General features: G+C 32.9%; 1 protein-coding gene across 7 annotated transcripts in view; it reads right to left on the bottom strand.

Moving 5' to 3' along the window:
* Positions 1–13,508, bottom strand: part of PTPRK (protein tyrosine phosphatase, receptor type, K) — a 594,458-nt gene that overhangs the window by 23,051 nt on the left and 557,899 nt on the right. For 2 of the 7 annotated variants that reach the window (XM_012002303.1, XM_012002304.1), the window contains exons 15-19: positions 13,088–13,248; positions 6,725–6,909; positions 4,930–5,017; positions 3,500–3,576; positions 701–737 (exon numbers count right to left, since the gene is read on the bottom strand). In XM_012002303.1, coding sequence (XP_011857693.1) covers positions 701–737; positions 3,500–3,576; positions 4,930–5,017; positions 6,725–6,909; positions 13,088–13,248 — 548 coding nt within the window. Of the gene's footprint in view, positions 1–700; positions 738–3,286; positions 3,305–3,499; positions 3,577–4,929; positions 5,018–6,724; positions 6,910–7,988; positions 8,344–9,215; positions 9,228–11,189; positions 11,226–13,087; positions 13,249–13,508 lie in introns of those variants that run through there. The other 5 variants (XM_012002305.1, XM_012002306.1, XM_012002300.1 and 2 more) reach the window with 4 other exon arrangements.

Genomic DNA, 13,508 nt, shown 5'->3' with positions numbered 1-13,508 from the left:
TTACTCCAAACATATGTGAAAACACAGAAAAATGACCCTTGTCAAATGAGTAAACCTAGCTTTTGTTTTACTTTCCTTTTATATAAAATAGATGTACAGGTTTCTCTTCTGAGGGCCAGTAGTCAATTTAGAGAGATAACTACAGATGCTTTTTGTTTGTTTGGATACTTTTACTCCCCAGTGTACCACTATAACCAGATCTCTCTACTTTCTTATTATTTTCCATGAAGAATTAACTTGACTAAATTCCATCTCTTTGTTTTGTCTTAGTCTTGACTTGTCAAAAAATTGCTCAGTATAATAGCTCATTATAACAATATTGGTCTTGGGTACTATTAACAAACTTGCTGCAAGAAGACAGGCCTCTTATATGAGACTTCTTTTTCCTTTTCTCAAAAATGAGTAATTCCTCTGGCTGGCACTATGGACTAGTGCTCTGACCTATCTGTATAACAAGGATCAAATCATAATAACCACTACCAGCTTTTCTTTTACTTTTAATTAAAAGTAAATCAAGCTTGAATTTATATAAGCTTTACACACATAACAAATTTGTACTGTACAAATGAGTAAGGAGCAGTGTTAATCAGAAGGGCTGATTTTTTTGTTACTAAGATAAAATTAAAAAAAATAAAAACCACTATATAGATGAATAAGCAAGTTTGTTTTTTCTATAACATTTAACAAGGCAAAGTTTTACCTTGGGTTGCAATGTAATGACTTGGTCTCTGGTAGCCCTAAAATAGGAGAACAAATTAGTTATCATTTTACATCAATATCAGAAATAAATGAATGAAGGCATAAAAAGATGAAGACAACCACCTGTTAACATTAAGTTATAATAAAAAGTCCAGAAATGAGTAGTGAACACATAGTTCACTTCTCAAACCTATGTTATCTGAAAGGTAAACATAAAACAAAAATTAAATATTTTAAAGGCTCTGATTGGAATATATATTGTATAATTTATTTTTGTTTGCCATGGAATATAACCTCATAGATTTTGTTTGGTTTCACTAAAATGTTTATGCCTTCATGTAAATGTTTAGTCATTCATTCCTGGTAAAATAGTGTTTAAAAATATTAATTCTCATTTTATCATCCAAAAGTACAACACACTGCATTACAAATGGACGAGGACATATTAGAACCATAAAAAAAATAACAGAACATTCCAATGTTAGAGCTGGACAATGCATGTGTGCATCCAATCAAAGTCCTGCTGAGATTTTTAGAGAATATTCCTTTTCAATAATACATTCAGGGATATGCAAAAACTATTTTGTGCGTGCTCACAATGTTAATTTACACACACATAATTATAGGTACACACACATATATATATATATAGGGAAAGAAGAGTTTTTAAAAATGCATCTTATCTTGAGTAAAAATTTAGTATTTTTTTTCAGTGTGCTAAAAGTTCTGTTGAGGAGGAATAGATTGCTAGTCGCTCTCAATTGGTTTGAATACCAACAGAGCATAAGTTGCAAAAATGTTGATGATATGATCCTAAGTTCTGAATTTGTTGCATATTTACAAATGAGCCTTAGTGAAAGTCTGTGGTACAATTTGTCCACTTATTGGTGTGGGCAACTCAATACACATATAAATACATGTGAACTGAGATCTCCAACCTAAAATTTAATAGCAGGAGTATGACGTTGCAAATTTGGAAGATTTCAACTTTTTAATATACCACAATGTTTTATGGAAAATAGCACAATGTTTTATGGAAAAATTTTTCCAAGCTTTATATGTATTTGCAGTTCTTAAAAAAATACCAATTGCCGAAGTATATACTTATATCTTTTACATATAATGAACTAATGGGAGAGGGAAAATTATGAAATTGTATAGAAATAGACCAAAATACACTGGGGTCTTAACAGAAAGACTGGATAACAAGTCTTATTTAAAATACAGTCCTACAGTATGAACCATGAAATAGTTTTATAACAAGGCTCCAGTGTACATGTCCTGGCAGAAAACCCAGGTTAAAGTAAATAGGTAAGAACAATTACAAATTTTTCATAGAACTGTTGATTATTTTATTCTAAAAATTAGACCATTAGCTTAGTTTTACATAATGACATGTTTGATAAATTTAATGAATAAGAGTAAGATTATGATCAGAAATTGAACCCATATACTCATATACTATGCTTTATAAAATATATTAATTCAACTAAATACATACAATTCATAACATAAACTCTAAAATGTGAACTTAATAAATGTAAAGAAAATTATTTCCTATTTATGGAAATTAGAAAATGTTGGGTCCTAGGTTTCATATCTTTTATGTATATAAAAGTATACATATGCTGCCATACTTAACACCCCCACCTTTTGTCTTATAATTACACATATTATGAATCAATTTAATTACAGCACACCTAGATTTTAATTGTAAAAAGAAAAAAGTTGAAGTTTAATGAGTGCTAGGCATTGGGCAAAATGCTCAACATGCATGACTTCATTTAATTCTCGCAACAAAGTGATGAGGTTAGTACTATTATTATTATCCCCACTGCAAAGATAAGGAAACTGAGGTACAGAGAGAGAAATAACATTCCCAAGCTCTCCAGTGTGATTATGAACCAGGTGGTATCACAAAGAGCCTGTCCTCCTTATAGGTAATGTAATATATTGCCCTTTAAGAATGTTTTATATTTTGTTTGATAATTACTTCCTTTAAATAAAGAATTTGCATGTAGATATATATGCAATCAAAATTTAACAGTGAAATATATGATAGAAGCAAACTTTTTCATTTCTGTGATTCGATATATATGTGTGATATGTGTATTTTACAATTGAAATTTAGTAATTATTTTGCCTGAGTAATTTTCTTACTTTAGAAGCCAATACAACACATCACAAAATAGTCTCCCTACTCATTTTAACATCAGAAGTCAAATGTAAAAAGTAAAATTTCAGTCACACTAATACACATCATACTATCCAGCTTCTCACATATGTTTAGGGAAGGGTAAGAATAAAAGCCAGAAACAGAAATCATCAACAAATAAAACTCGAGTACATAATAAATTGTCAAAGCTAAAAATGGTCCTGTTTTTCTACACAAGAAAAGGGAAGGAGGTAAAATAGATCTTTACGCATGTGAAAGAATTACAAAAAAACGAACAGAGATACATTGTATGAAGCTAATTAGGTGAAGCATGCAGAAATAACTAGTAGTAAGAGAGCATTAGTAATAACTGTAATTAAGAACGTTTGTATTTATAATAGGGTGCTGTTATTTACATATAGTGGTACTTACATCCCTGTACAGCCAAATCTACAGCCCAAACCAAAGTCAGGTGTGAAAGAAAGCACAACAACGTCAGTAAGTACTAGGACGTAGAACAAGGAAAAGTGTACAGTTTGTACTTTTAAATTTTAAAAAGCTAGCAATCGCTTTATAGGTAATGGGCAAAAAGGTTCATATATATAAGTCAATAAAGTAGACATACTTAACTATAAAAATACTTACATCAATATAGTTGGCATTAATATAATCTGAGGAAGGATCATCCTCTACGGGTTGCAAAATTACTCTGGAGTGATCATCTAAAAATTTTAAATAATAAATATGAGCTGTTAAATTTTCTCCCTGTTCTGAGGCAATGTCATTGGTTGAGACCAAAGAATTCAGTGGTTGCCCATAGTCTATCCATAGTATATTACTACCAAATCAGTCCTTTGAAGAAGTATAAGAACTTTAGTGAGCCTTGCTATTACATTTATAATACTCTGTGACTCAAGCTTCACTGACTTGAACCTTCATAGTTAGTGTTTAGGAGACATGAAATTGTCTGGTAAGTAATCATTTGAGTCATATAATTGTCCACATAACTGAACTAGACTTAACTTCTAATTTTGCTTCTTAGTCATGACTTTAAATGGGTTGGATCCTTTTCTTCTGCACTTTACAGCAAATGAGCTACAGAATTAAAAAGTGAATTTTGAATTCCTGCTCTCAGTTTCTTACTCCCTGAAAATCAAGGTTAGATTCTGAGCTATTCATAAGACACTTTAAAATAATTTAAATTCAGAATAGAGTGGTCTAGGTAAATCAGCAGCTAGTTACAAGTTAAACTACCTGCTACTTTCCTTACTGATCTGTGGTTTTGTCTGATAATGACTTTATTATCCCGTGTATATCTTGAGGACTTACTCAGGAGGAAGTCCCTAATGATAAATAATACCGAACAACTGGAGTTTAGACAGTGCCTCCAAGTAAGAATTAAAGGTATGTGGAAAGAATAACACCCCAGTCTTGAATATGTTTGATGGGGGTGTTAAAACAGTTTATAACTGAAAGTATCTTATCTTTTTCATTATCCTGATAGTCTTAGCTGTTCAGTAACACCCTATGCATTTATGTACAAACATGAAATCAAACAGCAAGTTATCTCCACAGGGTGAAGTAGCTGAGTCAATTTGATTAATGAGGATGATGACAATTTCAGAATCACTGCTAATAGCCAATGTTGTTTTTGTTTGTTGTTTTTTGAGATGGAGTCTTGCTTTGTCGCCCAGGCTGGAGTGCAGTAACAATCTCTGTTCATTGCAACCTCCATCTCCTGGGTTCAAGCAATTCTATTTCCTAAGCATCCTGAGTAGCTAGGATTACAGGCACGTGCCACCAAGCTGGGTAATTTTGTATTTTTAGCAGAAATAGGGTTTTGCCATGTTGGCCAGGTTGGTCTCAAACTCCTGACCTCAGGTGATATGTCCGCCTTGGCCTTCCAAAGTGCTGGGATTGCAGGCGTGAGCCCCTGAGCCTGACTGTAAATGCTGTCTTAATATGAAATAGATTACTTCATAAACAGACACACCACTCTCTGGGATTTTTATTAAGGTTTAAAACCATATAAGCATATAATATTTACATTCACCAAGAATTGTATGGGAACTTACATGCTATAATGTTTCCATATCGGTTTTTTGCTCTATTTTGATCTTTTTTAGCTACATCCCAAGATGCTGACTGTCCTTCAAAAAAGCTCTGGAAAAACAAAATGAATAAGCAGACTGAATTTAATTCCTTTTTAAAAATCAGGTTATCTGTTCGGAAGCCCCAAATAGTAAAAACCACTTTCTCAGAGAGGAAAGGAATCCCACAGTAGTAAACAAGTTTCATTCTCAGACCTCAAAGCCGCTTTGTTGGATTCATACTTGTTCATCTTAAATTGGATTGAGGTCAAATTAAAGACAAAATAATAACTTTAGAGAAAAAAAAAATGGACCTTGAAAGTATTTTAAATTTAAGATCACTATAACGAGAGGTAGAAGTAGAAAAGTAGCATTCTTTTCAAAACGTATTGAATGATAATGCATCAAAACTGCAAAAAAACTTTTAATGAGTGTCTTTCAAATGTGCATCATTTAGCATTTATAACAGTAGAAAGAAAACCTGCTTCCCTCCATAATTATTCATTAAATTGTGTGCAATACATCACATTTGAGTTTCTTTGAAGATCATGAAAAGGACTGAGTCTTTACAACAAAGGACCATATAAAAATTAAAATAGAGTCCTCTTTTACAAGAATCTGGGAACGGATGAATTTGTTGACTAGTTTAATTACCACACACAGCAATTTAAAATGGGTGTAAATTTCGTTTTGCAAAAGAACTTAAACTTTGCTCAACACAGGAAATGGGGTCTTCAAAGGGCCAATGGTCTTTGAAGCAAGGTACACAGGAATACACATGAAATGAACAAAAAGAACCAGCTCTGACAGAATAGTCTAATTCCTTGTACTTATTTTGTTACCATGGCATAGTGTTTCTGGCATATATCTAAAATCAACTTTCAAAATTCAGAGATAATTAACACTCCTAATTTAAGGTATTCAAGTAATCCATAGATAAAATATGGAGTTTAAAAGATTCTTCATGAAATTGGATGTATTTTGGATGGTCTTTTCAAAGCCAAATATTACTTGGATTCTTTCACTTTAAATGTGTGCGTACTGTGATGTGTTCATGGGGAGTGGGCTGGCTTCCTTCCATGCTCCAGATTGGTATTTCTCAGTAAGTGAAGGGTGGCAAAGGAACTATTTCCCTTTTGCTATATTACATTAGTTGGAATGTTTGGTTTTAAATCACTGCCTTTGTAAGATAAGTCCTGGTATTTTGGTTTGAGTAGGAAGGGGAAATAAGGTTGGAAGAAATTATTTCCCACTGCCTTCTTTCAGCTTCTCAGTGTTGTTTACCAGATTTGCAGTGCTCTATTTTTTTTCTCAGCTACCCTCAACCAATAATCCATAAAATTAAACTGAGAGTGGCAAGCAGTACATTTAGAGCACAAAGCTTCATTTGATTTCTCAATCATAAGGTCAACAAACGAAAAGGCAGAGAAGTACCTGCTACTTGATTCATTCAAATGATAGAATCTGTAATGGAACAATGGGAACCAAAGTGTATTGCTACTTGATTTTTGCATGAGAAGATACACAAAGTATTTTTTAATACCATAGTAAAATAAATTATGGAATCCAACATTAAAGATTCTTGTAATAAATTTAGACTCAGATATATCTCTGAGAAGTGCTTTTTCCCCATTCCCTTCCCATTCCCATGATAAACACTAGATTAGAGAGCCTACAGAGCAATCTCCTCCTTGTTGTGTTAAAGATGGGAAAAAAGATTAAATTCCACTGAGTATCCTAGTTAAAAATCAAATTCAACACAGTATCGAAACTTATTCACCTCATATTCCTCTTTGAACCCATAGCTGTCTGATGTCTTCATGAGATTAATGTGTTGCAGTAAATCAGCTACCCTGATGGCTGGATGCAGCTGTCCTGTCTGGTAAGGGGATTCTGTCCCCTCACAGAGGTAGCGAGGTACGTCTAGAAGGCGACTGGACTCTGCTGTAGCACTGTGGTTCTCATCTGGCATTTTTCAGATTTCAGAAGTTAAAAAAGAAACAAAGTTATCTTGTTTAATATATATATCTATGCAATGAGGATTTTAAGACCTTAAGATCTTTTTGATAATAAGAGGAATTCTGGGAAAGAAATATCATACATATAGGCCTAGGCAGTATCCCCAAAGACAAAACTCAAGGTTTGAGGTGAGAGTATATTGTGTGTGGATCAGCAAGAAAACAGATCCTGTGAGATGCAGGGAGACATCTGATAGACCTTCTTTTAAAAGCTTAAGTGGGAAATTTTGCTGAGTTCTTTTTCTTGTATCTGCAGTCATAGCAGTATAGAGTGGGACCAGAGGACCCAGCTGTCAAGTGGAGGGGTATTTTCATGGTCGATTAAGTTGACCAAACTCCTTCCCACCCATATCCCAACCTCCCTCAGAGACACCCGATCTAGGTGGCCCATCCCCAAAGGGCTGCTCTTCTTGTTCTTGTGGTCCTATTCTCTGAGGCTTCTTACCATAGCACACTCTGCACTAGGAAACATGAGCATTCCACATGATCACCCCCTGATGCCACTCTGTCTGCTAGCCAGACTACACGTGCAATTATATTCAACCTCTGCCACCTTGACTTATTACTATTATTGTTTTTATTGCAAACATATTCTGAGTCTCCTGGCCACGCTGTGAGAGAAAGCAGGGTGTGCTTCTGGAGCAAAATGTGGGTTGCTCCCCTGGAAGTCTTTTCTGGCCCCTCCAGGTTGAGTTACAATGCTCCTTCTTTATGTTCCCATGACCTCTTATTCATTTTTACATGTCATTTCACTTAATCTATATTTTGATCATTTATTTACTTGGCTATTTTCCTCACTAAATTCCAAACACAGAGTACAGAGACAGAATATTTTTCTTTCTATTCCTAATGCCTGATGCATAAGTCACTCAATAAACGTTCCAATGAATGAATTAAAAAGTCAACTGGATCCCTGACCACCCACAATTAAGTGTAAGTCCCTTCCCAATTGTGTCATTAGCTTTAAAAGAAAAGAAACTTTAAATTCTTTTTCTGTCATAAGAAGAAAAGAACAAGAACATTTTTGCCTATGAAGAATAAACAGTATTTTAATGACCAAAGTACTAAACATTACAATGAGAAGCATGCTCATATTTATCACATTTAAACTTACCAATTAAAAAAAGAAAAAAACAAATGTTTTAAGGGGTGTTACTTTGAAAAGCATTATACCGTCATACTCATTAACAGAAGAGAAAATACACTCTTAGGGGAACTTTTTTTTTTTTTTTTAACGATAATGCATACTGTAGAGAACGATATTTAATTAACAGATAAACATATTTCAAGTGCTAGTACATTTGCCTGTTCTATCACCAACTCTACAAATAGGATATGGCAAAAAATGAATTGTTGTCCCCATGATAAACATTTTTTCTTCCTGGAGAAGGGGAAAAAAAAAAAAAAAAGAACCCTACAATCAGATTTGTGTGCCTCTGTAATTTAGCTTGATTGCATTTATCTTTACTCCCTCTTATTAAGCTGAATGCTTATTTTTTGCATTCATTCCTAAAAATACCACATTGAATCAAAAAATCCCTGATAGATTCTGTTGTGACCTAACCACCTAAGTGAATTCATGTCTTTTACTCAGATTTTTCCCACCCCTCTACACAAAAACATTGGCTAATAAACATGATTCATGAGTTTCCTATTCTCAACATGAGACCGAAGTCAATGGATCTACTTCTATTAAAATATTACAATCAACAGACCGACATAAAGAATAAATACATCTCCCCAGAAAAATTAAATTCAGAAGCAACTGATTTGGGCACTGCTGCAGAATATACAGTTAAGGATAAAAAGTAAAGAGAACAGATAACGTCAGAGAGGCAAAATGCAATCACTCAAGCTGGAGGAAGGTAGCCAGGGCTCAGTGGAGCAGCCCCAGAGCTCACTTTTACCTGCTGGAGTAGCAGAATATTTACAATTGAAAAAGGCTTAGTGAGAAACACAGAATTCACCCATATTCCAAATCTTACAGATGATTGTGTCCTAATATAAAATAGACAGTGCCTTTTGTTTTGCATTAAACTTTAATACAGTAGTACAATGAGCAGTAAGGTCTTTAAAATCATCACATATGCATTATTAATCTCAATACATTTCCACCTCATTAAACCACCTAATAATGTGACTAGTAGTGATGGTACGTGTACTAATCATTATCCTTATTATACATTTAAGAATAATAACTTGAAATACATCCTTGATTGAAAGGTTTTCTAGAGTTCTTTGCAATACACTTACCTGTTATAGGAACTTAAACCCAATGAAGCAGTAAAACACAAAAACCAAAAATATTAGTCAATATGAAAAGTTTCTAAGCCCTTTTAAATCAGTAAGCATTAGCGTTAAACAATATTTGAAGTGATTTCAGAAACTGCATTATAAATACAAAAACGATTGGATGCAAAACTCTAAAGACCACAATCCTAAGAATGATGAAAAATACAACATATCATTTCTACATCTAATATGATTAATGAGATAGTTAGCTTTTAAAGAATGCCAATATATTTTTAAAACCAGCTTGACTTTCAAAATTAAATAAAATGTATAATGAATGTTTATATAACTAGACTTCATGACTCTATTGTGTTAAATCTGACTTTCCTTAAACATGAAAATCCTTTTTCACAGGAAAAATTATTATAATAATTATTTATAGTTTATAAAACTCATACACATGATCTAATTTTCTCTTTATAATAAAATTCTGTGAAAAAGGTATGGTAGGAATTATTATACTGTTTTACAGATGGGAAAACAAAGATGTAAGGTATTTTTATGAGTTCATATTGTAAATCTACAGGAGGAATGAGACTTGGACTTTACATATGTGTAGAAAATTATTGTAATGAAACTTAGCATTGAAGCAACTAATTTTTTCCAATTAGTTATCAATATTTTTAATTGAAATTTATTAACTTTACAATGACAGCATTCTACAGTGCTTAGCAGAAGATGATATTTTCGGAGGCATCTGATGTCTCTTTAATGATCCCCAGTGATCATCATTTATGGCTCCTCCCTGTGTGATCAGATCACTCCCTGGGGCAAATCCCCAGTTCACTTCTTAACCATTATTGGTGGACATCAAAGGGAGAGTGCAAGTAGAGATGAAGAACATTGACTTTTCAGATTATTTAAGAATATATATCCTTCATAGTAATTATAAAATTATAATTTTAAATATTTATTTTAGTGAATGAGAGGTATATTCTACCTGAGTTAGTTGTGTTGTTCCAAAATATTTTAAAAATTCAATTTAACATTGATTGTATGGATAACAAAAATACAAGCATAAAATATGAGTTAAAGTTTTATGTTCACAAAAAATACTAAATAACAAACATGACATTTTGGAATTTACAAGATATATTTATCTGATAATTTCCCTATTTCTTTGGTTAAAGCTTAACTAGAAACACTGGTAAAATTGATATGGAACCTGTGAACATATAGGCAAGCTGGTTACTAATCATTGGTGTATAATTAGTCAAGGAATAGGGTACAAAGTGGAATGAAACCCATTCCATTCTTAAATATATAGGTAGATTTAAAAAATAATATAATTTTACATCTGTAAAAGCCTTAATTGTCATTAGCAATAGCAGTTGTATTAGATGTTATACAGTGGTAACCCAAGTAGCTTGTTCTAAATTTCTTGAAAGATAACACTACTTATCAGATAAGGTTCATGTAGAATGTCAAACCCCACATCAAGATTTTAGCAATTTTACCTACATTATAATAGTCTTAATAAAGACAAAAGCTAAAGCAAATGCACATAATCCTAATGTTCACTTGTAAATTTGTTCTTTTGTGGTTATAAATTAGGAGGATTTAGAAACATTCCTTTCCATTAGGTAGACTTTTACATATAAACTAGTTCAAGCAACACTGGACCCTGAGATGTATGCATTTGGCTTCATTCTGCTAATTTTGACATGTTACTATTAGTTATACATTAAGGGCCATTGTACTACTGCTCCAAATCTAACAATCAAGAATTAAAGAATACATTAAATAGCATGCTTTGCTAATTTGAAATCCACTAGATCTGATATTGAGTTGAACACAGTTGCTCTCTTTGATAATACTATGGCTATTTTCAAAATCAAGCTGCCTCCTGCACTGTAAATAATCTGTATGTGGGCAAACCCATGCAAGGAGGTGTCATCCATGCAATGAAAAGATGATAAAGATTTAGGGCCTCACCTAACACAGCAGTCGGTACAAGTGGATCATTGGGCACTGCAGGAAAACAAAGCTCATGAAGGAATATATTGCTCTAAAATTGTTTTTTAAAATCTTTTTTCTTTAAAATAGATTTATGCTTTTTTAAGAAATATAATCATTAAATTTTCTCAGATTACTGTATTCTGCAAATGTAAAATTTTCTCTCCCAGCTTGCGTTATATATAAACATCAAGAGAGGTGTATCTATAATTATAGTTCAGAACTCTGTTTAATTTAAAAAGCCAGAAGATCCAACCTGACATTACAAAAATTAAGGAAAAAAAAAAAACATGTATTTTAGATCTATCAAGTGTAAGGTATTTAAAGAAATAATTATCTCATATTCATTCCAAATAATTTTTTTTCAGTTAGCTGTGGGAAATAGATTTAATCCTTTCTCTAAGTTCGTAAGTGGATATTTATAGTTACACTGCGGAATTCAAACTTTCAAATAAGGTCCTAACATAGGCAATAGATAGACAAGTTTGGGAAGCATGAATGCTTTCAAACCCTTAAGTGATTAAGTATTAAATGAAGTAGTTAAGGAGATGATACATCTTTATTTTCAGCAAAACTTACTTTCAACAGTAATAGTATTTTACGTTTTTCTCTATTATTTATCTATAGTGAAATAAAAATAAAATAGATCTGAAAGGCCCTTTCATGATTATAACTAAATTCCAAAATGACTCATGTACAGCATTCCTAACTACTAATTTGGTATACATATATACATAGAAAATGATGGGCTTCATTTTAGATCCAATAGTTACCGAAAAATTTCACCAAGCTGAACAATTCAGAAAAAAAACCTTCCCTCTCTGAAAAGACATACAAGCATACAACCTACAAATACTTTGTTTTCAATCTTACTACTACATATGTTCATAGTTTGTATAGGAGATAATACTTCTATTGTTTCTTTGCTTATACCCATGTTTTCCAAATTGGGGTGTGCATATCTCTGAGATCTGAGCCAAATGTCATAAGGCCCAAGTTATACAAGGCCAGTATACTCAAGAGATATACCTGATTTGCCTGCTTCAAGCATCAATTTTACTAGAGGATTTGAAGAAACAAAGTTAGGCAATTTCACTTAAACTTAATTAACTTAAACAGATGCACTATAGAACAGAATATAACATTCATATGAAATTTGAAAATAAACAGTAATATTGATTCTGGGGTAATTATTAAAGTCATCTGCTTTTAAACGGTACTTCAGTGGAAATATTTTAAAAGCCTTGCCTTCATAGACCAACATTAGGAATTTTCAAGACAGATGGATGGATGAATTTCACTGTTCCTTGCAAATCCCCCAATTCAAGTATACTTTTGGACTTCACAGCAGATACTTAAGAGCATGCAGACTAACGTTTCCCTGAGTTAACTTTTCAGTATTGCAATTCTCCAGGAGTCTACAATATACTACTTTAATGGCATGATTTTACCTATGTCAATAATTCCCAGAATTACCGTTTCCTCTTATCTCAAAAGAGACTTTCATCTTACACAAAGGAAGATGCAAATGGAAAAAGAATTACAAATTCTGACATGAACTAACTTTTTGTAGGCAATCATGTATTTTCACTTAAAGCAATGACATGTGCTATGGACTGAGTGGAATATGTTTGGAATATCTCTTGTGATACAGTAATAAAATTCATAGAGTTTGAAGTTAAACTAAATCCAGTATCAATCCTCATGAGAACCCTTCTTGTAAATTCCATAATATCCTCCATCTCTTTCTCTTCTTTCTAGCTGCTTCTCCCCTCACTTCCTTACTCTCTCTCATTATTCAAAAGGTAATGTGCAGAATTCAAAGTGAACTTAATGAGCCGTAACATCATTTATTAAAACTTTAATGAAAAACTTACATCTTGGACTAAAGTTATGTTGGTCCATGAAGGTGATGGAAAGAGGATCTTCTGCATGCAGAGTGCTCTGATCAGCATAACTTCGATCCATTGCATTCACCATGTGAGTCATCTCCTGCCGGGTATTCCCCATGGCATCTTTGCGTTTTTTAGCAAGTTTGCTGCCAAGGCAAATACAAAACGGAATCCTTAGTGTTTGAGGCTTGAAGGAGAGTTAACACCAGCTATAAGTAGTTCAGGTGAGCCCGAGGATGTTACAAACATGGTTTAGAAACCCCAAGCACTGGTCACAATTTCAGGAATTAAGTTTGACGTTCAAACAATTATATTTGTTCCTTGCTATAAAAGTATTTTGTCAGATGCATATTTCAATATTCAAGCTGTCAACCCAAATCTCTCATTTCCTATATTTTATTCTCTT

The sequence above is a fragment of the Mandrillus leucophaeus genome, unplaced genomic scaffold (assembly GCF_000951045.1).
Source record: "Mandrillus leucophaeus isolate KB7577 unplaced genomic scaffold, Mleu.le_1.0 Scaffold682, whole genome shotgun sequence".
Classification (NCBI taxonomy): domain Eukaryota; kingdom Metazoa; phylum Chordata; class Mammalia; order Primates; family Cercopithecidae; genus Mandrillus; species Mandrillus leucophaeus.
The sequence above is the reverse complement of the archived record's forward strand: the minus strand, read 5'-3'. Positions and strand labels throughout refer to the sequence as shown.